The 27,819-nt window shown below is 34.6% G+C and overlaps 1 protein-coding gene and 1 pseudogene across 5 annotated transcripts in view; one reads left to right on the plus strand and one right to left on the minus strand.

The window, feature by feature from the left end:
- The window catches only part of GRIK2 (glutamate ionotropic receptor kainate type subunit 2), a 651,626-nt gene that overhangs the window by 429,842 nt on the left and 193,965 nt on the right, over positions 1 to 27,819 (plus strand). For all 5 annotated transcript variants that reach the window (XM_019831021.3, XM_019831024.3, XM_019831022.2 and 2 more), the window contains exon 10: positions 7,004 to 7,210. In XM_019831021.3, the coding sequence (XP_019686580.1) occupies positions 7,004 to 7,210 (207 nt within the window). The remainder of the gene's footprint in view (positions 1 to 7,003; positions 7,211 to 27,819) is intronic.
- On the minus strand, positions 826 to 6,017 carry LOC102900257 (annotated as a pseudogene).

The raw sequence follows: 27,819 nt of genomic DNA on the forward strand, positions 1-27,819 counted from the left end.
TACTTATCAGAATTAAATATAGGAAGAATGATATTTGACATTGTGGAGACCCATAAATATTAAAAAGATGCACTCAGACCACATTTTTTTCTAGTGATATGAAAACCTGTTTAAAATATATATCTAAATAGACTTTAATCTCACAGGGATCAACAAATTTATTCGCCCCTGACAGAAGTTTTCTTATTAGCTTATAGGTGGAAATCAAGTTAATAGGTAGGATAGTTACCAGGAAAAGCTGAATTAATGAGAATTAAGTAGCATAACAATCTTTAAAATTTTTTGCTCTGCTTTTGTATTTTGTGCACATATATCCATCATGTGCCTCAAATATATTTCATTAAGCACTAACTTAATTTTTTTTCTAATGTGCAAGTGAGTTTGTGTGAAAGACATACAACAAAGATTTTAAAGAGACAATGATGCCTTAATAATGCAAATGCAGTTTTTAGACACGTATATTACTACCTTAATCTGTTAGGCTTAAAATTGCTATTTTCACAAATTCTTGAAGAACTTTTATGTTAAAAATGTATTCTTTCTGGGGCCCCTGGGTGGCTCAGTCACGGAAGCATCCGACTCTTGGTTTCAGCTCAGGTGATGATCTTACCTTTCATGAGCTGGAGCCCTCCATCAGACTGTGTGCTGACAGTGCGGAGTCTGCTTGGGATTCTTTTTCCTTCTCTCTCTCTCTCTCTGCCCCAGCTGCACTCTCTTTCCCTCAACAAAAATAAAGAAACTTAAAAAAATAATTAAAAAATGTGTTCTTACTTGGAAAGGAGGTCATTCGTGATGAATGAATTTTTTGGATTATACATTTACTACTTTTTTTTTTTCACAAATAAGATTTTTTATTTGTCACCATTAAATGTCTGAATTGTAAAAGATTCTTGGACTGGTGGCTCATATCCATCAGCTCGTTCAACTTTAGCACTGGTCTCATCCCCAGTAGCTTTTCCAGAACTACTACCTTCACCATGAAGCCCCATGAGCTTTCTCAATTTAAACTTGGGCTTCTTCAGCATTTTTACCTTTCTAATGAAGACATCATTAGATATCCTTAGACATCATTAGATAAATAGACTGACAAGCCTTCTTTATGTCTTTTCCGATGCTGTCTGGAATCAATTTACTGACAACTTCTTTCAAGTCATTTGTCTGCACCTCTTGGGTCATGATTTTCATCATCTCTTTCCGAATTTGGTGGATCTGTTGGTGCTGAGCATAAGAGGTCTTCTGAATCTGATTGTTGCGTTCTTTAGTAAAACTGACACAAAAGAGAGGAAGCAAATACCCATCGGTAGTCTTGACATCAACGTGAGCTTCAATCATGGTCTGCCATTTTTTGACCATGGAGCACATTTTGTCCTGGGTAAGATCCATGCCATGGAAATTAGGCAGTTTTTGCCCTGAACATCTTCAGTAATTAGCTTGAATTTACTAAATGCAATTTCATTATTCTGCAGATCAGCAAGGCTTACTTCAAACACACGACCCTTAAGGCTATCAGATGTGGTTTTGGTTCCTTGAGTTCTCATGACTAGTGTTTTCCCAGTATTTCTTATATTAGACATTGCTAATGGTGCTGCTCAGGGAGCGACACTGCCATGGTGCTGCTCAGGGAGCGAAAAGGGCTATATTTACTACTTTTCTGCAATGTTGTTTTGATTGCATTGTTCAATTAGTAAATGTATTACCATTTTGCATGCATTACATTAACCTAGCGGCTAATCTCAGTGATTGAAAAAATAATAAAGTCATACAATATATATTAAGTTATCTAATGAGCTATGTGCAAATTATGCATTCAAATTGAGTTTGGAAATTATCATTAGAAGTCATTTAATATAGAAAATATACTGTGGAGGCAAATATTCCAATAATCTGACTCTCTAGTTTGTATGCTGGCTATTGATCTTGGCAAAAGCACTCTTGCCGTCAGTTTCTTCATTTGTAAAATAGAAATAATATTATTATGGACTTATGGTTATAATGAGAAATAAATAAGTTTATCCAAGGGTAGCACTCAGAACAGTGTCTGGTACAAAGTATAGGTGCTGGAAAATATTAGATAGTTCTATTATTTAGTTTATGGATCTTAACAAATCATCAATATTTTGAGAGTTTTAATTTAAAAAAATTATTTATAAATCAAAAACTGAATGAAATCAAAATATTAATTCAATAGAATTAATGTATTGTACCCACATGCTTCTTTTGATTCCCATTCTACCAGTCCCAAATTCTCAGGCTGTCCCATCTTCTGCAGAGAAATATGGTATGTTCTTGTCAAATCTCTAACCTTCTGCCCATGGGTTAGGAAACTGAGGATTTGTTACCACCATACCTGAAACTCATAGGAGAATTTCCCTGTCTTATAATTTTTTTCTTTCAAGTTCAAGTTCCTTTGGCTTTGACAGTTGATCAGAGCAATCCATTTACATTCTGTTCAGTATGGAGGTCATTTTACTTGTTTTCTGCTATGTACCCGATGATGTTTGGTCTTTTTGATGCAAATTTAAGTAATTATCATGCCATATAAGTTGCTTAACTCTAGTTCATAAGATAAATGTGTACATATGTGTATGTGTGTATGTATAATATAATATAATATAATATAATATAATATAATATATATACGTATATATATATACATATATATATTATATTATATATTCATTCCAAGGTAAAAGGGGCGTTTAAATTGTCATCCATGGAAACATTTTATCTAACTTAGAAGACTAGCATGCCACTAAGAGTAGAGAGGAGGGGCGCCTGGGTAACTCAGTCGGTTGAGCATCCAACTTCAGCTCAGGTCATGATCTCATGGTTCATGAGTTTGAGCCCTGCATTGGGCTCTGTGCTGACAGCTCAGAGCCTGGAGCCTGCTTCGGATTCTGTGTCCCACCCCCTCTCCTCTGTCCCACTCCTGCTTGTGCTCTGTCTCTCTCTGTCTTTCAAAAATGAATAAACAAAAAAAAAATTAAAAAAAGAAGAGTAGAGAGGAAAATGGGTATAATAGTCACAGGGGTGGAAGAAGACTGTATTTGTCACATTTGTAGTATTCTCTGTGCCCCTGGAGAATAAATTTTATATGTGATCACATAGTACTAAAAATTAGGATCCTTATTGTCCTTTACCTCATGGTAAGCCTAAATATCTAGCTTTGATTTTAGTTACAAATTAATTTCTGTTTCCTATGTGTTTGATCTAATTCCGTTTCAAACTCCAGCACATGTAGATTTTCTACAAATGCTCTTATGGTGTAGAAAGCAACATAAAATAATGGGGAAAGTATGTATTTTGGAATTTAGAAAACCTGAGTTCTTAGCTGAGTCCCTTCTTAGCTTTTATCTCTTAGCTATGTGACCTCTCTGAAAAATGACAATTAATAAAATAAGCTAGTAAAATAGTCCTAATACAATAGTTCTACTAGTAATTAAAATACCCTAACTAGTAAAATAGTTTACATATTAAAATAGTTCTAGGGGCGCCTGGGTGGCGCAGTCGGTTAAGCGTCCGACTTCAGCCAGGTCACGATCTCGCGGTCCGGGAGTTCGAGCCCCGCGTCGGGCTCTGGGCTGATGGCTCGGAGCCTGGAGCCTGTTTCCGATTCTGTGTCTCCCTCTCTCTCTTCCCCTCCCCCGTTCAAGCTCTGTCCCTCTCTGTCCCAAAAATAAATAAACGTTGAAAAAAAAATTAAAAAAAAATAAAATAAAATAGTTCTAATAAAACTCCATTGAAGTATATGAAAAGATGTTCAATATCATATGTCCTTAGGGAATTTTGAATTAAAGCAGCAGTGAAAAACCAATACATACCTATTAGAATGGCCAAAAGCCAGAGCACTGGATATTGAAGAAATGGGCAAAAGATATGAAAAGACATTTCTAGAAAGAAGATATCCAGATGACTAACAGACACATGAAAAAATGCTCAACATCACTCATTGTCGGGAAAATACAAATCAAAGCCACAATGAGATACCACCTCACACCTGTCAGAATGGCTAAAATGAACAACTCAGGCAACGATAGATGTTGGCGAGGATGAAAAGAAAGAGCAACCCTTTTGAACTATTGGTGGGAATGCAAACTGGTGCAGCCACTCTGGTAAACAGTTTGGAGTTTCCTTAAAAAATTAAAAATAGAACTACCCAATGGCCCAGCAATTGCACTTAGTAGGTATTTATCCAAAGATACAGGAGTGCTGATTCGAACTGGCACATGCACCCCAATGTTTACAACAGCACTGTTGACAATAGCCAAAGTATGGATGGAGCCCAAATGTCCATCAACTGATAAATATAATGGAATACCACTCGGCAATAAAAAAGAATGAAATCTTGCCATTTGCAACAACGTGGGTGGAACTAGAGTATATCATGCTAAGCTAAATAGGTCAGAAAAAGATAAATATCATATGATTTCACTCATGTGGAATTTAAGAAACAAAACAGATGAACATAGGGGAAGGGAAGCAAAAAAAGATAAAAACAGAGAAGACAAACCTTAAGATTCTCTGAAATACACAGAACAAACTGAGGGTTGCTGGCAGGGTGTTGGGTGGGGGAATGGGCTAAAAGGGCAAGGGGCATTAAGGAGGACCTTGTTGGGATGAGCACTGGGTGTTGTATGTAAATGATGAATCACTGAAATCTATTCCTGAAATCATTATTGCACTATATGTTAACTAACTTGGATTTACATTAAAAATAAATAAATAAATGAATGCTGGATTTTATGCTTAGTAGCTTGTTTTTACAATTTTAATGGTGTCTTTCACAGAGCAAAAAAAATGTAATTGTTATAAAGTCCAGTTTTCACTTTTTTTCTTCTATGATTGTGCATTTTGTGTCAGGTCTAAAGATTTTCTCTTATGCTTTTTAAAATAATTGTTTTTAATGTTTATTTATTTTTGAGAGAGATAGAGCACGAGAGGGGAAGGGCCAGAGAGAGAAGAAGACACAGAATCTGAAGCAGGCTCCAGACTCCAGGCTCCGAGCTGTCAGCACAGAGCCAGATGTGGGGCTCAAACTCATAGACTGCAAGATCATGACCTGAGCCAAGTTGGATGCTTAACTGACTGAGCCTCCCAGGCGCCACTCTCCTATGCTTTTATTTTCTAAAAGTTTAATGGCTTTTATATTTAAATATACAAAATTATATATAGTGGATATATATATGTAAATATATATATATATATATATATATATATATATAGAGAGAGAGAGAGAGAGAGAGAGAGAGAGAGAGAGAGAGGGAGGGAGAGAGAGAGAGAGCTGAAGGAGAAGCAGTGTTGTCAAGATGTGGGTCCAATAAAGCAAAAAGTTGAAGGGAATTCCAAAAATTAGTTACAAATGTGGAACAATGTGCTGATCTCTAAGCAAGAGTTCTTTAGCACAGAGTTCAGTGTGTAGGAGTGTCAGAAGAACAGCACACTGGTCAGGTTGGAGTGTGTATGAAATAGTACAGGGATAAGCCAGGTCAACAGTGATGGGAAGAAAAATGGAATTAGTCTTGTTTCTGAGATGAGTGTGGACAAGAGGACACATTGCTATCATATCTAAAATGCCCTTAGGTGTGATGACCCTCATGGGATGAGTATTGTTCTCCCAGGGTTGGGAGGAGGGTGGTCATCTTTCTAGATGGACTGGCATGGCAGCCTTTTAAGTTTTTCCACTTTGCAGTGTCTTTTTCTGACAGCACCTTCCAGAGGCTTTACCCGTAGTCAAATAGAAATAAGTAGTACCGCCAACTGCACTCTGGATATCAGATATCTGGATACAGATACCATGTTCCACCTGCCCCCACGAAAGTATGCTAATGCACGGATTCTCTTAGTACTTAATTAAACATGTGAATTTTTAACAGGGCCTGTTATTCAGAGCCTTACAGGATTTGGCTCCTCATTCTTTCTACATTTCTGACCTTGTTCAACTAATTCCCTCACTTACTGGATGTGATTCCTGTCACACTGATGGCTGTAGTCCTCTTTCTGGAACACTCCAGTGTCATATTGGCCTTAAGGCTTTTACTTGCTGTATCCTTGACCTGAAGTTCTCTTCTGTCAGATTTTCAAATGACTAGATTCTTTTTCATCTTTTAGTTTCTACTTCATCTCTCATCTCCTCATCAAAGACTTCCAGACATATTTCTCAATTTTGTCTTGTTTCCTCTTATCTTGCCAAGTACCTTGAGGTTGTTCTGTATCCTATTCCCCTATTTTATGTTTTTATGCCATTTATCAGTATCAGAAATTATGTGTTCTACTTGTTTAGGCATTTATTATTTATTTCCTCATATATATCATGAACTTTATGACTCAGAAATTTCTCTTTTATATAGAGGAGGGCTGGCTCATAGTAGACGCTTCATAAAATATTGTTGGATGAATGTATAAACACTTGAAAAATGTTTCTTTTTCTATATTCCAAAGTAAGCTACTATTTCTTTTTCTATAAATAAATATAGTGGTTATGATTTTCATGGTTGTTTGGACAAAATGTGGTAATATATAAAAGTCCATTCTACAGTTTTTAACACATAGTAGGCAATTAGGCAGTGGATTTTTTTTTTCATTTTTCCATCAATATATCCCACTGAAATAGCACAGTAGATATTGATTAAATGATATAATTCAAACTGGGGTATTGTAATCATGTGAAATGATATCTTACGTATTACATATTTTATGGCATATATCACATTATATACTATCCCTTATATATGACATAAGATATATGATATGGGATATGTGACATATTTTTATTAGATAGTAATGATGAAATTATTATAGTTAAATATTCTCCTTTGAAGCACAAATATTCCAAAAGTAATCTGCCTTCTTAGGTTTTCAAACTATGTTAATTACAATTAGGAAAAAAATAAAATTGTCTGTATTTCTAAATTAATGTGAAATATTCTATCTTCTAAGGAAAGCTTTAATTCTTATAGTTTCATGATTAACTATTATTTCCTACCTTCATGTTTACTGTTTCCAGGAAGAGCCCTATGTCTTGTTTAAGAAGTCTGACAAACCTCTCTATGGGAATGATCGATTTGAGGGCTATTGTATTGACCTCCTCAGAGAGTTATCTACAATCCTTGGCTTTACGTATGAAATTAGACTTGTGGAGGATGGGAAATATGGAGCCCAAGATGATGCCAATGGACAGTGGAATGGAATGGTCCGTGAACTGATTGATCACGTAAGCCTTTTTTCTCATTTTTATCATTACCTTTTGTAGATTGCTAAAATATTTACTTTTTAAAAGTTTTTTGATGGTCAAGAGTTAATAATGGCAAAGAGCAGTAATATATTTCAAGTATTTCCTTAAATAATTATCTTCACAGTATGTCTTATTTTTGCCCTTAAATATAAACAAACTAAGAGGGATGTATGGTTCTATTAGAGAGAGTCGTCTGTTTTAAATTCACTAGTATTTAGTGATTTAATATCTTGAAATATTTAGTCCTAATTTGCAAATTATAATGTGGTTTCCCAACAATTTATTTCTTTTTCACTTTTATAATACTGACTTCATAATCAATAGAAGGAATGATGATGCAAACTCTAAATTTTATGATAAAAATTTTCTGGATTAGCGTAGGTTACTTCTTATCTTTAGAGATGAGAGAAATCTATATGCAAAAAGAATGGAATAAAGATACTGTGTAAAATAAAGTATTTTAAGTGTATTAATCTGGCGATAGACATTTTATTTATTTATTTATTTAGTTAGTTAGTTAGTTAGTTGAATAAAGCCAGACATTCCTTCTTTGGTCAAGAAAGCATTATTTCATAATTTCTTAGTTGGCAGTGTCGATTAATTCATCTCTTTGAGATAAACTCTTATTTTTTAAAAATAATAATAATAATATTACATTTGGCTTTGTGTTTTGTAACATTTAAGTTTATTTTGACATTTTCCATAATATTAAGGCATGTAATTATTGCCAAATATCTACAAAGTAACAAAATATATTTTGCTTTTAAAAAACCATGAAAACTGTACCCTAAAGTCCTTACTAATGGAAGTAGCAAAAATAGGCAGTTTTCACAACATTTTGAAGATATTTCATTGCTATTAGTTATAAAGTTTATTATCAAGAGTAAAGGAATAAGGGAGATCTGTCTCTATCCCTATCTGTCTATCTATCTATCTATCTATCTATCTATCTATCTACCTATCATCTATCTATCAGGGGATGCTAGGGTTTGGTTAGAAGCAGAATAACAAAAAAAATAAACAATTATCATTAAACTTATTTTTCTTTAATCTTCAACATATTATTTAATTATTTGAAATTTACTCAATAAGGTCCTGAGGTTCTAGGCTTAATCAGTTATTTCTAAAAAATTCTGCATAAATGGTCCATTTATATTTTACTTTGTAAAATCTATTAAAGATGATAAAAATGTATATGATTTGGAATCAGATATGAAACCTTAAACTTTGTGTTCACTTATATTACTATAGCAGCAACCATCAGAAATCTAATTCAAGCTGGTTTAAGCAAAAATGTTAACTTGTTTGTTTGCATCCTTATAAAGTCCAGAGGTAGTGTGGCTGGATTTAGAATATCGAGATTTAGTTTCCCTGATATTTTGCCTCAATGTAGTCTTTGTTTCTCTGTATTTGTTTTACTCTTAGACATGTGCCTCTCAACAGATGGCAAGAACAATTGCCACCGACAGTTCTAGATCAACCATCCAGGTAGAAGTAAAACACCTGGACCCTATAATTTAATCAAGGGACCCCAAATTTGGTTTCATTGGCCAGACCAAGGTCATAAACTAGATTCTGAACCAATTATCCCATTCAGAGGAAGTGCTATTCTTGGGGTGCCTAGGTAGCTCAGTTGTTTATGCATCCGACTCTTGGTTTTGGCACAGGTCATGATCTCATGGTCTGTGAGTTCGAGCCACACATCAGGCTCCATGCTGACAGTGTGGTGCCTGCTTGGGATTCTCTCTCTCCCTTTCTCTCTGTCCTTCCCTGCTGTCTGTCTGTCTGTCTCTCTCTCTCTCTCTCTCTCTCTCTCTCTCTCTCAAAAATAAATAAACTTAAAAATATTTTTTTTTAAAAAGGAAAGAAGTGCTATTCTCATTGGATAGCTTGGAGGCAATATATTCACACAAGAAATTAGGAAGTGGGGTGAATCCCTTTTAAAACCACATAGATTTAGATTTGAGGAACTGTGAATTTTTAAAGGAAAATTAGGGTGTTTATACAGGAAGAAAGTAGAATGGATCCTGCACATACCAATACAAATGTATATCCAGCATCAAACCTTTGCATACGTAGCCTATTTTTTTTTCAAAGAAATTAAAAGTAGAAAATGAAGGTTAGGAAATAATGATTTAGATCTATGGCATAAAAGAGGATGGCACCCAAAATGAAGGAATAGTAAGGGGGATTCTATCAGTTGATATTTGTTTCTCAAGAAAATTATTTGTAGTATTGGATTGAGACCACTGATGAGGGCTTCAAGTTACTGAATCATTTTATTCTTCTTAGTGCCATATCTTTCATTTCACCTTTTATTTTTCCTTTAGTAGAGTACTATTCTGTCCTAGTATCCACTTTCTTGGTGCCTTCCTCATGTTTCATATTGCCAACCAAGCCTTGGTTATTAATATTTAGCATGAGTCGTATTAAACTAGAATGATGATTATAGTCAATATATTTTTCTTTGTACAACCTCACCCTGGTTTGCATATTTATGAATATGCTAATTTCAACACAAAGTAGTAACTCTTCCTGATAATCAGATAAATATCCTAAACTGCTTGCTCTCCTTGCTTTCTTTGGATAAGCTTATCTTCTCTCATAGCTTGATTACCATGCTCAAACTGAAATTTCACCATTCTGCATCTTTAGGCGTGAGCCTTAGATGCATATATCAACCTACCTCTGTTATATTTTTTGCTTAAATATTTCATAAACATCTCAAAGATAGAATATTCCAGACTAAATTTATTGTTTATATTTCTTAAACCTTTTCTTTCTGAAGAATTTCTTATATCAGTACATGGAGCAATGATTCAATAGGTTCCCTAAGCCAAAATTTAGTAGTCATTTTTGGATTATTTCTCACTCCATCATGTTTTATTGAGTGTGGTCCTCAAATAATTTTTTTAATGATTATTTATTTTTGAGAGAGACAGAGACAGAGCGTGAATGGGGGAGGGACAGAGAGAGAGGGAGACACAGAATCTGAAGCAGGCTCCAGGCTCTGACCTTGTCAGCACAGAGAAGGACACAGGGCTCAAACTCACAAACCATGAGGTCATGACCTGAGCGAAAGTCAGATACTTAACTGACTGAGCCACCTAGGGCCCCTGTCCTTAAATAATTTTGAAACCTGCTCACTTATCTCCATCTGCACTGTTACCTGGAATAATATCCCAATATGAGGATCTTTCCTTTCTAATACATTATCTGTATATATATCCATTATCTATCTATCTATCATCTGTCATCTATCTATCTATCTATCTATCTATCTATCTATCATCTATATCATTCAGCTAGGATGTTGTTTCAGAAGAAGAAATCTGATCACACTTTTCTCGTGCATAAAATCTATCAGTAGTTTCCATTGTCCTAACAATACAGCACCGACTATATAATATATTTATAATACTTCCACATTTGGTTGTCTATCTGTTATGGAAATCTTCTTTTTACCCTCTAGATGTACTCTCAGATCTTCTCCACCATGCTTTCTGTATTGGGAGGTTGTCTTACATGGAGTAAATCAACAGGGCTCCCAGTAAGAGATCCAAGGGAAGGAGGAGAGTGAGGTCAGAATATTTATTTCCCTCCTTGCTCCCTGAGATGTTGGCTTGAGCTGGCTGTGTGCCTACAAGGAATGCCAGTTTCTTATTATGAGGCCTGATCTATACAAATCTATCTCCTGTTCTCAGTTCCAATTTACAGCCTACATAGGTTTGTTTCTCCAGATCTCAGGATGGTTACAGCTTAGGTGCTATTAGCCTTGGGTTCCTGCACTATCCCTTAAAACTTCCCAACACCGGGGGTCCTTGAAATATGTTCCATACACCTGCAGATCAATTTCACTTGCAAACTTCTTAGAAATGCAAATTTTCAGGCCCTAACCTAGAACTACTAGATCTATAACTCTGGGGTGGAGCCCAGCAATCTTTCTTTCAGCAAGCCCTAATGGTGATTCTGATGTTCGCTGAAATTTGAGAATCAATATTCTACCCTCCACCCGGACTTGTGTAATTAATTTTTCTCTTTGTAAACAAATCCTATTCAGTTATCATTTGAGTGTGCCATCTGTTTTCTGTTGAGAAGCTAACTGGTACACCTCTCTATATTTCATCTATTTTGTCCTCTCCAACCAAACCCAGGTGGACTTTTTTCAGCCTTGTTCTCTTTTAAAGCTTTTAGGCTAGTTCTCTGACTGTACCACTCTCTTCAACCTCCACCCAAATCAGCTCATCTGAATTACTTCTACTTAACTTCAGATATACTTGTCCAGTGATGCTTCCCCACCTCACCCCAGGAAGCCCACCTGCTATGAGCGTCCACACTACCCTTCTTGCATAGCATCTGTCACACTTTAATTACCAGCTTAATATTTGTCATATTTATTTGTATGTATGTTGTATGGTAGTTATGAAATCAATCAAGACTATTTCAGGTACAAGTGTCAGAAACATGGCTAAAAATAGCTTACACAGATATACTTTAAAAAATATCTCATATTACTAAAAAAGTCCTATGGTGGTTCTCATTTCAAGTATAATTGGATTCAGGGTCTTAAAGTATGTCATTAATGTCTGACACATCCTTTGCTGCCTTTTTGTCTCTTGGCTTTACTCTCCTCTGTAGTTTTTATTCTTAAGTACTTTCTTTCCATATGGTGACAAAGGCGACCCAAGGTGGCTCTAGACCAATGGTTATCAACTGGAAGGATAACCCAAGAGTCTTTTCCCAAGAGACTTTTGGCCATGTTGAGAGACATTATTTATTGTCTTGACTTAAGGAGGTGGGGGAGATGTTGCTACCGGCATCTGAGGATAGAGGCCAGTGGTGCTAACCTCTAAACAATGTGCAAGATAGCCCCTCCCCTCCAAAGAAAAAAAAAGAATTATTTGCTCCAAATATCAGTCTTACTGAAGTTAAGGAACTTTGTTCTAGGCTTACCTGGTTCTTAGGGATCTCCTTTTGAAAGAGGTAGAGGTCTTCTTTTGCCAAAGTTTCAGCAAAATCCATGGTGGAGGATTGGGGTAGAGGGAGTGGTATCGGCTGGATTAAGTTGGACCATGTGCTCATCTGTGAACTAATCCAAAAGGCTACGATTGGGAAGGCAGTAGTTGGAATAGCCAGACCTGGGTTATGTGTCCATACCATACCCTTATCTATTGGATAGAATCTGAATTATGCCATTTATTTGTATATGAACTTGGATGCAGAGGCAACTAATATTTATTTTATACCAACTATGTGCCAGTCCATTTTTGAGCGTTTTGTTGTTGTTGTTGTTGTTGCTGCTGTTTGCTTGTTTTAGGTTTGACTAGGTTAAGTAGAATGGAGATAGCTATCAAGAGGTTATATTTATGCAAGTATTGTGAGGAAGAAATACAATTAAAAATAAAATCTTTTTCCAACCCCAAAAATCTTTCCATAAAGGTAGAGGAAAAATAAATAATTTTATTAATGAATAGGCATTAAATCAGAATCAGATGCACATCACAGTCAATTCACTAAGAGATTACAAAGGCAGAAAGCAATCTCACCTTTTTTTATAGTCAGGAAGGCACAACCCATTGTATACATATTCTCAATATAAATAATAACTGGTCCTCAAGTAAGAAGGCTTGAAAGCACCATTTATCACACATAGTTCCTCCTAGATTTATTTGGAAACTGGGGTGACCATCTGTGTTAGCTAATTGGTTTTATTCCATAGAAAAATACACTTCGCAGTTCTTTATGAGAAAGGTGGATTTTAGGCTCCCACCCACCTAAGTTAGGCTTCTACTTTCCCATGGAAATTTGGAAATAGGGTGTTATCTTCCCTGGTGATTACATTTCAAAGAGATACTTCCCAGATCCTTGGGAAAGGCATTGGTGAGTCATAAAGATGACAAGAGGCTTAATTGGCCTTTTAATATATATTTAAGATAAATAAATAAATATATATTTGTATGTGTGTATATATATATATGTGTGTGTATATATATATATATATATATATATATATATATAAAATCTTATGGCTAATGTGTGTGTGTGTGTGTGTGTGTGTGTGTGTGTGTGTGTAAAAGAGAGAAAGAAGTTACAAGTTTTCTAAAGTAAATGTTCTAGGAAAAGGGGAAGGGATTGATTCCTTTATTTTCAACAAGGAGAACTGACCTCCTGTGTTTTAATTTGTATTTGCCCTTACAGTTGCAGGTCTTTGGTATTCTAGTAAAGCTGGTTTTAGCACCTTCTCCCTCTGTCCTTTTGAGGGTTTGGTATGATCTCTCAAATCTATTATGATTAACCAGGGATGAATCTTGGTGATGCAATATGAAGATACAACCCCAGAAAGATATTAAGAGAAAGTGGCTCCCTGAGGCAGTTAGTCCTTGAAAAGTGACAAGCCTTCCTGCTGAAAGCACCTTCCTCTTCCATCATCTCTACAGCAGGGCTGTACAACATGGGGTACTAGTAAGTCCTTGGTAAGACAGATGTGGAATAAAATCCTAATTCTTCTGCTGTGTAGTTTGATGTTTTATGCACATTGCCTTAAACTCTTTGAGTCTTAGTTTTTGCAAAAGTAATAGAAATAATATCATATTAATCATTAGGAAGATATACATAAATTCTCTAATGCAGTACCTGACTTATAGTAGATAAGCAGTAGAAGTACAACTAATAAGTACAAAATTTGCATTATTCTTTCTACTATATTGTTAATGAGTATTCTTATTGAGGACTAAGAAGTAAAAATTGGAGACACTATTACAGTGTAAAAAATGTAGGAATTATAGTTGCTACTGATATTAATTTTGAATCAGAGTCAGTAATATTGGCATTAAGTTTTAATAGTAAAATTTATTAATTTGAACATTGGTATTCAAATATCTTATTACTTTTCTACCTAACTGATCTATGTCTTGGTGGTTTTATATTAGAATTAAACATGGGGAAGAATTAATAGAGAGTCAAATTCAGTGTGAGATTAGCAATAGGCAAGATAAGTGGGGGAGGATGATGTTTCGGCAAAGTAGGGACATCCAATTAAAAAATTACTATTTAATATTTTTTTAAAGAGAAAGTAATCATTATAAGAAAAGTCAAAACATGTTTGGACCTCCCTGTATTTATTTTATGGTTTGGTAGTATGTCAAGTTTGAATTCTATTAAAACTGAAAGTGAAGGGATATATTTTCCTTGCTTAAATCCTTTGAAATCTCAACCTGCCACTTCTTAAATACACTTTTAAAGGTTTTTTTCTTAATGTTTATTTATTTTTGAGAGAGAGAGTGCACACGAGAGAGGGAATATTTATCGAAATAATGACACAAATGTTCAACAGCGTTCCACAACAAATGTCAAACTCAAGCACCCTGCTTGAGAGAGAGAGAGAGAGAGAGAGAGAGAGAGAGAGCGAGCGAGCAGGGAAGGAGCGGAGAGAGAGGGACAGAGGATCTGAAGCGGGCTCTGTGCTGACAGCCCAGAGCCTGATGCAGGGCTTTAACTCAGGAACCATGAGATCATGACCTGAGCCTAAGTCAGATGCTTAACTGATTGAGCTACCCAGGTGCCCCTCTTAAATACATGTTTAAACTAAAAATTGCTCAGAAACAAATTATTTGGTAAATTAAAAAAAAATGTTAATGGTATATGTCCTACCACAGAGGAAGTAGAGCAGCAATCTAGGCAGTTTTCCCTTTATGTAGGTAACCTGCTTAAAAAAAGTAATGTTTATTTATTTTTGAGAGAGAGAGAGAGAGAGAGAGAGAGAGAGAGAGAGAGAGAGAGAGAGAGAGCATGTGAGTGCAAGTGGGGGAGAGGCAAAGAGAGAGGGAGACACAGAATCTGAAACAGGCTCCAGGCTCTGAGCTGTCAGCACAGAGCTCAACGTGGGGCTCGAACTCATGAACCCGTGAGATCATGACCTGAGCCTAAGTTGGTCATATAACCTACTGATCCACCCAGGCACCCCAGATGACCTGCTTTTTTTTTTTTTGTAACATCTTAATTCTAAGAGGTCTTTCCCTCAGGCTATCTAGTGAGTTATGATTAGTGTCATGGGCCATTCTATTTGAAGTTTGTTGGGCAGCTATAAAAGTTGATTTAAAAAAAAATTTTTTTACCGTTTATTTATTTTTGAGACAGACAGAGACAGAGCATGAACGGGGGAGGGTCAGAGAGAGAGGGAGACACAGAATCTGAAGCAGGCTCCAGGTTCCTAGCTGTCAGCACAGAGCCCGAAGTGGGGCTCGAACTCACAGACCGTGAGATCATGACCAGAGCCAAAGTCGGACGCTTAACCGACTGAGCCACCCAGGCGCCCCCAAAAGTTGGTATTTTTTTTTTGTGAGTCATCACACTAAAATCTAAACCAGGACACTATTTCGTCTTATCAATTCACTGCATCTGAGGTATACTAGGTAGTATTTATTGGCTTCAAATATACTGAAAATAGTTGGGAGACACAACACAATTGCAGAAAGTGGTCAGCATTAAAGAATATTTATTGAAAAAAACGACACAAATGTTCAACAGTGTTCCACAACAAATGTTAAACTCAAGCACCATGCTCTTTAGAGAAATTGCTACATATTTTCCAAATTCTTTTATTTTTATGTTGCCTTCCCAAGGCCCCAGTGAAAGTTTCTGTTCAAGGACCAAGTGAAGAAATACACAGTGACATCTTTTTCTCTGGAAAGTAAAGCATTATAACTTTTTGTATAGTATTTTATGAAGCATTTTATCAAGTTTTTCATTCTTAAAACCAAATTTAGCTATTCAGCTATTACTGGTGGGAGTCTCTGTTCTGTGAACGGAGATTTCGATTCTAGATTTCCCTACAGAACATTTACCTGAGGATCTGCGCTCAAATAAAGACAGCCAGGAGGAAAGTAGCAAGCACAAAGCAGTTTATTAAGGACAGTACACCCTCATGATAGTAGAGGGGGCAGGCCTGGAGAGGCCAACTGCACTGGGGTTAAGAGTGTCTTTTCTTTTTAATGTTTGCTTAGCTTATGGGTCATAGCTGGTGAGGAGTCTCTGGGATTATTTCCAATCATTTAAGTGACTCCTCCTAATGGTCAGGAGGTGTAGTTTTTGGCCCTACAGGGTTCTTACTGGAACTGTCATGGCCATCTTTCCCCACTGCTGTGGGGTGGGGTGTCAAAACCCCAGTGTAAATATATTATAATGAAGCTATAGTTTACCCTGGGGCCGAGGTTGAAGAGGAGAGCATATGTTGTGCACCTGTGGCTCCTGGTCTGTCAGCCCCACGGTGTTGGAAGCCACAACGCCAGGATGTTGAAAGCTATAAGTCAGGATATTGTGCCCTTAGGTTTCTAATGGTAATGTATTTATCACCACCCTTGTCTCCAGCTCATGTTTACCTAACTGCCTACTCTATAAGCGCCTGACTTAGTAGTGGGGAGTACACAGAATCTTGCTAATGCAACCATGTTATTAAGCTAGGCATAAATTTTACTTGTAGCTTTGGGTGGTGTATTCTTTATGGCTAATAACTCATTTACGGGCTCATGAGACTACTGTTGTGAGTATGTTATTCATAAAGCCAACTAGAGTTATTCATAAGCATGAGGGAAAACACCTAAGCTGCAATAAGCCAGCAGCACATGTTATTATGGGACTACTTAAAGGAGACAAGGGCAGTTAAATTACATTCAAATCTCTGGTGATGTTTGCCTTGGCAGTGGAAAACTTCAGGAGAATTTATACTTGTAAACATACATAAATTAATACAGTAGTATGCAAAGTCTGTGTATGTCCAGGTCAAAAATAGACCACAGATCACAGACACTTCTTGTTACTTGAAATTCTTTGCCTTTTCATCCTTCCTTCAGAATACACCCCAGCTTGAGGCAAATTTCAGCACACTCTTAAACCAGTGGTCTTCTGGGCCTTTCCTGACTTAGTGTCTTAATGCTGATAAAATGTTTGAGGGAATATTACATCTGCAAATCCACAATTCCTTCTTACCTGGGCAAATTTGGGAATTTGGGTTCTATTTTTTTATAATTATAGCTGGAAAATCAGAGGTTTTTAAAGTCTTATTCTCATTCCCTTTACCTCATTAGAATTGTGTAGATTAGAGTATTAGACTATTAGAGGTGTGTGTGAAAAAAAAAAAAACCAGGGGGAGCGCTATGTGGCTCAGTCGGCTGAGAGGCTGACTCTCGGTTTTGGCTCAGGTCATGATCCCAGGGTTGTGGGATTGAGCCCTACATGGGGCTCCACATTGACTGTGGAGTCTGTTTAAGATTCTCCTCTCTCCCTCTGCCTCCTCACCCCCCTCCCCAACTCTCTCTCTCTCAAAAAAAGTGTGTATGCTTTTTTCTAAGTAACATTTAAAACCCAGATCTTTTAGAGGTGCCAACTACTTTTAGAAAGTTACGACTTCTCTGTGCATAAAGAGACTTGTGTCTTAATATCATTAACCATTTGTTGTTGGTAGGAGAGTGTATTGGTCAATAAAAGCTTTTCCTTTTCTTTTTGATGAAGATCCTTTGTATAACTTCAGATGCTGTAGAAATTTTAAAGATAAACACAAGCTTGATCACTTGATAGATATCTTAAAAAACAGTGAGAAATTCTGTTTCAGTGTATCAAACAACTATGGCAAAGAGGGAAGTCTATTGGGATCTAATTCACTCTTATTTTACATTACTTTTAAGAAGACCCATGATGCTATGGATTTCTAGCTGCATGAATGCTTCCCAGCATGCTGTCTTAGCATTGCAATTGGTATTTAACATTATCAAACCTTTTATGATTCATAAATGAGCCTAACAGGACCTTACTATACTCTGCTTTTGCCTCCTGATTGCTCTTTTATTATATTCTAGGAAGGAAATCAAATATTTGTTTTTCAGGGAACTTAAAGAGGCTCCAGGTATTATCACAAAAAATTGAAAGGCTAAGTCAAAAAACGGTTTTAAATACATGGGGATTGACTTACACTGTAGCTTTGAGTTTTGATAGTATGTTGTCTCAATTTTGCACTCTAGTGGAAGCATTCTAGTATTTTCAGGCAAAAAAATTGAAGAGTAATAATACTATTGTCACTTTTTTAATTTTAGGAAAAATAACTAAAAAATAGATGTGCAAATTTATTTATAATTTCCCATGACCCAAAAGTGATGACTGTTAGCAGGTTCATTTCCTTTGCTTTAAGTTTTTCTCTTTTAATATATGACATTGCATATGATGGTGAAGTCCCTTAGTTACCATAAAAATTCTCAATTTAGTAATTTTCCAAGTCAAGCACAAAAGATAGAATATCATTTCCTTCATTCCTCTCCAAATGTAACCACTATCTTAAGTTTGGTATTTTTCTCGTCCATTGTATGTAAATCACTCAATATTACTCTATGATAGGAATGTGCCATTTTTGTTTAACTAGTCCTCTACTGAGAGACATTGAAGTTATTTCCAGTGTTATGTTAACAAAAACCAATGCTGTTATGAAGCTCCAGTCTTATCTTATCTCCTAGAGCACCTATGTAAGACCTTCTCAAAAGGGTCTGCTGAGAAAGGAATTGTTCAGTGTTCATATATGTTTCCAATTTCATAAGATATTGAAAATACTGTTCTCCAGATTATTTTATTAATATACATTTCCACCCATAGTATAGTTTCTGTTTGTCTGCAAAATTACTAATTTGAGGTTCTCACTATTTGAATTCGGTGAATCTTCATGCAAATGAAATCTCATTGCTTTAATTTGCAATTCCCTGATTGTTAGCCTCTTTGTCCTCCCCGAACATTTATAGATGAGTTTCTCATCTGAATTTCCCATTTGTTTCCTTTGACTTATGATTGATACATAGTAATTTGTTATATTTTTTGAATAATAATAATGTAAATATTTACCCCAGTTAGGACTTTATTTTTTAATTTGTTTAAAGTGTGTGTGCCTGTGTTTTCATATTGAAGTTTTGAAGTTTGAGTTTCTCAAATTTATTAATTTTTCCTATGGCTTGTGATGTTTTTGTGCATGTTGGAAAAATTCTTCCTTAACTGAAGCTCATGAAAATATTTTCCTATTATTTAAAAGGCTAAGATTTTTGTCTTTCAAATATAGCTCTTTTGCCCACCTACAAGTTGTTTATTATGCCCACATACATGTGTTGGACTTCAACTTAAATAAAAGTCTCAATTCCTTCTGTTCCTTTCATGAAGACCCCAAATACTCTAAGCTACAACATATTTGGTAATAATTTTCCTTTCTTTGTTAAACAAACAAACAAACAAACTTCGGAAAGCAAGTAGTTTTTACCTTTCTATTTTATTTATTTATTTGGAGACACAGACAGCATGTGTGGGGAAGGGGCAGAAAGAGGGAGAGAGAGAATCCTAAGCAGTCTCTGCCTGTCAGCACAGAGGTTGATGTGGGGCTTGAACTCGTGAAACCCACAGATCATGACATGAGATCTGGCTAAAAGTCAAATACTTAATGCTTAGCTGACTAAGCCACACAGGTGTCCCACAAGTAGTTTTTACTTTTTTTTTTTTTTTTAGTAGTTTTTACTTTTAATGAGAAATGCTGTGACTATTATCTCAGACATTAAAGGCAAGGAATTAGGGAAAGTGTGTGACATGTTAAAAATGGCTAATGCATTCTTTATAACTGAATTTTTTTCCTCAAGATTTAAAAAGCAACATGTCACAGTCAAAATGTATTGTCTAATAATTCAGAGGCAAAGATGAGAAAGTTAATCTAGAAGTAGGATATCACAACCAGTATAATTCTGATTTGTACTGTATAAGATTTGTACTGTATAAGATGGAAATTATCCTACAGTTGATACTCAACAACCATTTATTGAATGCCTGTTCTGGGAAAGACACTGTTAATTATAGCATTAGCAATATCTCTTAAAAATAATGATTATATTTTATTTTTTAAAAAAGCAAATCAGACATATTAAGTGTTAATTTTTTTAATTACTAGTGTAATAAAGAATTTCTCCTCCTATGTAATTGCACATTAACATTGAGGCTATGTTTAGAAATACTTATTTTTTTTAACTTTTTTTTCCTAGGATGTATTCTCAAGATTTTTAAAAGAATTTCTTCCCTAATCACAATCTCTTGCCAGTTCACTGTTTAGTTGTAATTTATAGCAAAAAAAAAAAAGCTAAGAATTGTTTTATTTTGCAATTATATAATAAATTACTGAATAAATCTCTCATGGATACTACTAAGTTCTTCAAATATGATTCCTGAACTTAAGATACTTTATCAGTAAAATAAGTGTTTCAGACATAAATATTATCAGAAAAAGTAGTACAAACACATAATTTGAATCTTAAGTGGAAGTAAAATGCTAAGTTGTTATTATAGAGATTCCTATAGATATACACAAATTCCTGTATGGTTCCATACCTTCTATATGTAATTTTGCGCCTTATAAAACAGTATACAGCAAATCAGTCTCTCCCTGCCAGGCATTGAAACTTTTCCTTTACTTTTTCCCGAAGCTTAGGCAAGCCTTTAATAAATAAATAAATAAATAAATAAATAAATAAATAAATAAATAAAGCTTCCAAAAGCTTCATAAATGAACAGAGGTAACAGATTGGAATGAGAAGGCTTGAGTTGGGAATTTGATATCTCAAACAAAGTGTTATATAAAAATGAATGTAGAAATATAAATTAAGGGAAAGAGTATTCTGGGAGAAAATTACCCACACAAGCAGCTCTAAAATCTAGAATTACATGAGTTCAATAATAAAAAGTTTGCATTTGATTCAGAGAATGAATTTACAGTGGCACTGTTGAAGCAGTGGGCTGGAAAGTTTGTTTATCTGTGGTGTATGGAACATCTGTGTGTTATTAAATAATAAACACTGATTTGCATCTATTATTACTAGAAAAGCAGAATAAATGTAACTGAAAATAGATATAAACAAATGTGTTTTTTAAATGACATTTGCTTTAGAACATAAAACAAATCTAAACAGACACAAAACAAAGTCCTGAACAAAAACTGAAAAATTTTAAAAAGGAAAACCACAGCATGGGTTTTCTTAATAGAAGAAATACCATTTCTTTGTTAACTATAATTGAATTTTCCTATCATGAAAGTATGTGGAGTTGCTTTTCAAAGTAAATTTGAATAATGTATATATATAATTTCTAAAATAAGATATTCTTCATGATATCCCCTACTGGAAATATAATGCAATATTATTAATTCAGTATTTTTGTGCACAGCACAATATTAGGCACTGAAAATTTAAACATAAACATGAATCCTAGAGTGAGAGAGGCACTTAAGTAATTTTTATGTGCTTCAGGTAATGCAATAATAGAGATATTCCCAAGACATTTTGGGAAACCTGAGGGGTATATATATCCAATCCTGTCTAGAAGGAAAAGGATCAAGAAAGTCATTAAGCTTTAATTCTAATATGACAGAATGTTTTTCCAATATACTATTTTTAGTGTTGCTGTTAATTTAGTTTCAGTATGTGGTTTTACCTGAAGGATATTATATATATATATATATATATATATATATATATATATATATATATATATATATAATATAACTTGGTCAATATATTTAAATGTATTCAAAAACACATCAATTTAAGATAAACTCTGGCTGATTCAGAAAATTTTTCAAGAGACGATTAACATAAAGTAAAAAAAAAAGGTTTCTAAATGTCTTTTTCTAATAGATTTATTTTTAGTAATTAATAACAGTTTATTGTGAATGCATTTGTCTGATAGTATACCATTACGCTAACATTAACCACTATTGTTCTATGCCAAAATCATGCATATTCATTTCTAAATACATTTTAAGGTTTCCTGGTTCCCCTACCAGGACATTCAGTTTGATAAAGATACAGTTACTGAACAAGAAGTTTTTGTTTGTTTATTTTTGCTTTTTTTTTAACTATTTAATTATGATGATATTTCTGATCAAGTTTCTTAAAAAATATTATCCAACTTGGATCATTGGAAAATGATTTTAAAGATGTATTTTAAAAAGGAAATTTTCGGGGCGCCTGGGTGGCGCAGTCGATTAAGCGTCCGACTTCAGCCAGGTCACGATCTCGCGGTCCGTGAGTTCGAGCCCCGCGTCAGGCTCTGGGCTGATGGCTCGGAGCCTGGAGCCTGTTTCCGATTCTGTGTCTCCCTCTCTCTCTGCCCCTCCCCCGTTCATGCTCTGTCTCTCTCTGTCCCAAAAATAAATAAAAAAAAATAAATAAAAAAATAAAAAGGAAATTTTCCACGGGATTTATTCAAGTACAAATTTATTTACTTGCTTATGTGATAATATTTAGTTTGGTATTAGACAATATAAAAATAATTTCTGTCCTTAGTAGTTTCTTCTCCATGGAAGTGATTAATTTTGTTACCTGATAATACACTAGACTCTCTTTGTTCACTGTATATTAATTTTTAGCAATATTTAGATTAAAAAATATTCTCTCTAGTGTCACTTTCTGTTTTTCAATGTCTTCTCTCCGAGTTAGGTTATTCACTCTAGGGGAAATTACATCTCTATGACTTAACACCATGGCTAACACATAATAGATACTTCATGAGTATTAGTTAAATACATTAACTCTATTTTTTATCTATAGCAGTTTAGCCAACTCCACTTATGAAACTACTTATAAATAGGGATATACCTCAAATGAATATCCCCAATCCTCATACTCTAGCTATTAACATACATGCCTTGTCTCTCCTGTTCACATGTCAGTGTCTTGACTGAGGCAGAAATGATTTCATGTTCTTCTAGGCATCTCTCACAATACCTACCACAGGGTTTCACACATGGTGGAGATGGTCAATAGAAGTCTGTAAAATAAATAGACATAAATTATCCACCCAGCCTCTTCTACTCTCCACACTAGGGAAATACAGTAAACTTTACATATCTGTGAGTACTCAAAAGGAAAGCTATGATATCATCACAGATTCCTTCTGAAAAAAGGTAAAATCATGGAAGATTGTAGAACTTAGAATTTTAAAGTAGAGAAATGAATCATCTCTGTGGAGTAAGAGATAAAGTCATTCTGAAACCCTATTCCTAATGTAGACACATAGGAAAGTCATTTTCAAAGGTTTCTTAAACAGATACTGTCAGATATATCAGACAATAAGCAATGAGATGGTGAGAGAGCCCTGGAAAACACTCAGGGTAAGACACTTAAACAAAGTGAGTGTCCTTAAATCCCCCAAAATGATAGTATAAAAAGGTCAGAATTGTCACAATTATAGTTGTATAAGTCAAATGGGACTTGATTGCATCTGACACTATTGAAAGATAGCTTGTCTTCAGGGCAAGAGCAGAAGAGAAATGTGTGTTTTGTAGTCAAAGGATCATCAGTATAAAAGTAACAATTCTAGCCTCAGCACCTTAGGGAAAAAAGTCATCCCGGTCATCTGAAAGTTTATCTTTTAAGCACTTTAATACAATCTCTTTGGATGGAAACATTTTTAGATTGTATTATAAATATTTCTCTCTTTGAAACTGCAGTGCACCTTTCTATACTCCAGTCGAAAAATTCATGTTTGTCTTGATGCTTCCATGATAATTTTATACTTTACTTTGCAGTCACCCAGGAATATGAAATTCATGTCTACCAAATTTCTTACCCATGATTTGTGATTGAAATGCTCCAAACATTTGCTCAGTAACCATATGCTTTTATTCTCTTACTTCTTTGATAGATTCAAATAGGCACTTGATTCACCCTGTCACTACTTCCTATCACCTTTAAAGAGCCAAGTGCGTACTTCACATTGTATCTCAACTTATTTTCTTAGGTTATTTCCTATTATCTTTTATTTATTCCAAAATTTCTCATGTATATTTTACCTGCTTTCCTACACAAACCATTACATAGACTAGGTAACTTTTATGTTTATTTTCAACCAGCATATAAACAATTGAAAGTCAATATTTAAAAAAAATATGTTGATAATAAGCTGATTGATGAGCTGTGCTTCATGGACTGAGGATAACATTGAGTTAAACATGTTTAAAACTGGCATCAGCTTCTTGGCAGAGGTACCCACGCATGGTGATGATTCCAAAGCAGAGATCTGTTGATTCTGCATCTCTATTATAGTTATGCAAGTCCCCAGCATTTATTACACCGTTATTCAGGAATTATTGAGCTAACTAAACACATAGAACTGGTTTTAAATCAGAATATTAATTTTCACATGAGTGTAATAAAAGGGGCCGGTGCTTCCCAGCATTCTTACTCCTATTCCATAGATGCAATTAGAAGCCAACTTACAAATCAGTGGACAAAGAGCCAAAGGACAAATTTCAGGTAATCTCAGTATAGAGAGTATATATCAGTATAGAGCATCAAGCATATACTCAAGCATGAAGTATACTTGTCCTATACTCTGGTGATATTTCTTTCTAAGTACTAATGCAGAGTATTGAGAATCAGAGCATCCATTCTTAGGGATAAAAATCCAAATGTACTATTTTCTGTCTCATTTTGCTTGGCAGACCATCACACACCTGCTTGGAGAAAACATCTATCTCAAGGATGTTACAATACAATCAAGTGGGCTGTCCTTTTTTTTTTTTTTTTTTTTTTTTTTTAAGAAACAATTGCTTGTTTTGATTAGGTTGATAATAGTAACACATTCAGTTTTCATTTTTATCACCTAAGTTTGCTTCCTTCTTTTTTTCCCCTTTTTACTCTTTTCTTGACCTCTTTGGATTGAATGAAGTTTCTTTGGACTTACTCCTTTTTTTTCCTCTACCGGTATGAAGCTATAAACTCTTTTCGTTTTTACTTATTAGTCCTATTTTTATAACCATTCTTAACAAGATACAAATTAATCAGTGCTTTGTCTTTCTCCAAAACAGTGCAAGAACCTTAGAAACTAAGCTGATCAATGCCTTGCTGACATCTACTATTATTTTAGTTATAACTTGATTTTTATTTAATATTAAAAATACACCATTAATACTATTATTGTATATATTTGATATTTGTTTAGACTGAGCACATTTAACACAATGATTTGCTTTGGTCAGTTTTTTCTTTTATCACAGACATTCTTCTGTGGGATCTTGTCTTCTAAATAATACACTTCAGTAGTGCCTTTCTGTTGGTAGTAAATTCTTTCCCTTACCAACTTTTTTTTTTAATTGGAAATGTCTTTGTTTCACCCTCATTCCTGACAGATAGTTTTGCTGCTGTACAATTTTAAGGTAACAGTTGTTTTTTCTCAGAACTTTGAGCATATCGGCCCACTCTTTCTGACTTTCATCGTTGTTCTGTATAATTATTATTCCATCATATTTCCTTGTATTTTTCCTCTGGCTTCTTTTAAAATCTTCTCTCCGTCTTTGGTATTTTTGGCATCATTCAGATGAATCTCAGTTCCCATTTATCTATCTTGCTTAATTTACATTGACAGAGCCCATGAGGATTCATGGCATCTCTCAATTCCAGAAAATTCTCAGCCATTATTCATCATGTGTGTTATCCCCTTTTGGAAATCTGAGTAGATTTATTTGGAACTTCTATGGCTTTTCAACTCTATTTTCCCATTGCTTTCTCTCTCTGCTACAATCCGTACAATTACTTCTGACACATCTGCTTTTTCATTTTGCTCTTTGTGTTTTCACATTTCTTTCTTTATTCCTGTAATACTTAATTTATGTTTATATTATATGTAGATAACTTAAATATAGGAATGCTTGAGTATCTGATCCTGCAATTTATTATTTCTGCTGATTCTGTTCAGAATGACTTGTCTTACTGGGTACTTTCTGATATTTTATGGTTAGAGAACACATAATCCTTGAAACATTATTTGTTGAAACACTTGAGACTTTTATCAATATGAATTTCTCCAGAGAAATGTTATCTGAGTTTCTGCTAGGTCTTTAGTGACAAATCCAAACCAGAACCTATTAAACTTTGTTTTTGACTTTTTTTTTTTTTTTTTTGGAGATCACCATATGAAGGAGGACAAGTCATTAAGAATGCCCAGAGTAGGCATTTTTTTCCTTTTTACTCACATTTAATTAAAGCCAAGACTAAGTCAAGTATGACTCCCCATCATCTATTTCTGTGGGGGGGGGAGCTTTATTCTAGTTGACCCACTGAGTATGGGTGCACTAGGGTGTATTGGCTTTCTATAATAAATTCTCCAATCTGATCATTCATTTTGCATGGGACCCAGGACTTACCTTCTGCTTTGGGCTGTTGGCTCATTAAATCTCAAGCTTTAGATGAGGATTACAGGATTTCAAATGCGCTCGGCAAATGTCAGCTCAAAATCTCTGGATTCATAATTTCATTTGAGTTATTCTGAACTGAAAATATTTTTCTATTTATTTAATCTTTCTAGAAATATGTCTGGAGGGATGTTTCCACAAATACTTAGTTCTTCACATTATATATTAGATTTTGGTATTGTCAATTCCATTTTCAGAGAAATTACATTTTCCTGACCCCAGTCCCTAAATGGGAGGACATGAAAATTAAAAACTTAGTATTTAATTTATTAAACAAAAAACATGGGAATGAAAAAGATCAATGTGGTTAATATCATTGTGTAAAAAGTTATATTAAACAAGAAGCCCAAAATACATTTATTTCATTTATTCATTGAAGGGACTGCTTTGTACAATGTTCTATGCAAGTCACTGCCAATGACATAACAACCACTTAGACTTGGACTCCTCTCTCCCCAATATTTAATACAGTACAGAAAGTAGATATAAATTTAGAATTACCACAACGGATTGATTAAAGCATGAAGTATCATGATGTGTGCATGAAGGATGGAGAGTAAATCTCAACCAAGGAGAGAATATAAGTAGATTGGAGGCATGTGAAAAGCTCGGTGGAAAGGTGACACTGAATGAACCATGAGGGTCTATCTAACATGATCAAAGTTGTATATCACAAAAATATTCCCAGGCAAACTGTTATTTTATAAACACTAGTCAAGGTCATAAAAAAAGGCACTGCATTGAAATCAATATAAATGATTTCCAATCACTTTCTCCTAAGATATTATACACTGAGTACTTGTCAACAACATCTCTCACTCAACAACTGTGATGAATCAATTGCAGCAATACACGTGTATGTGCACATGCACACAACACACAAATATGTTATTATGTTCAATTTGTCTTGCTTAAAAAGGCAATTTAGTGTTTAAAGATATAAGATAATGTTCTCTCACCTGGGGATCAACATTACAAATAAAAATGTAATTTGAAACACATGTAAAATCTGAATTCAGTTTTTGAGAAGTCAAAATTTAAGAAAAAAAAGTGTTTAGGCAAATCAGTTAATTATGTAAGTAGCAATATTAGGTTGAAATATAAAATTGTCATTTTTGCAGATTAAGATGAAGTTATCCAGAATTCCACATGCTCCATCCTATACATTTTCCCTATTCATGATACCATTAAAAAGTTTGCAGAAGCCTTTCCTCCCTTGATATTTAAATATATAACTTTTTAAGGTTAATATAAGAATATCTCTAGATCCTTTTCTTTAGAAAACAGTTGTGACAAAGATTTTTTCTGAGATTTCACAAGCTTTATTAAGACTTCA

This window comes from Felis catus, chromosome B2, assembly GCF_018350175.1.
Source record: "Felis catus isolate Fca126 chromosome B2, F.catus_Fca126_mat1.0, whole genome shotgun sequence".
Lineage (NCBI taxonomy): Eukaryota > Metazoa > Chordata > Mammalia > Carnivora > Felidae > Felis > Felis catus.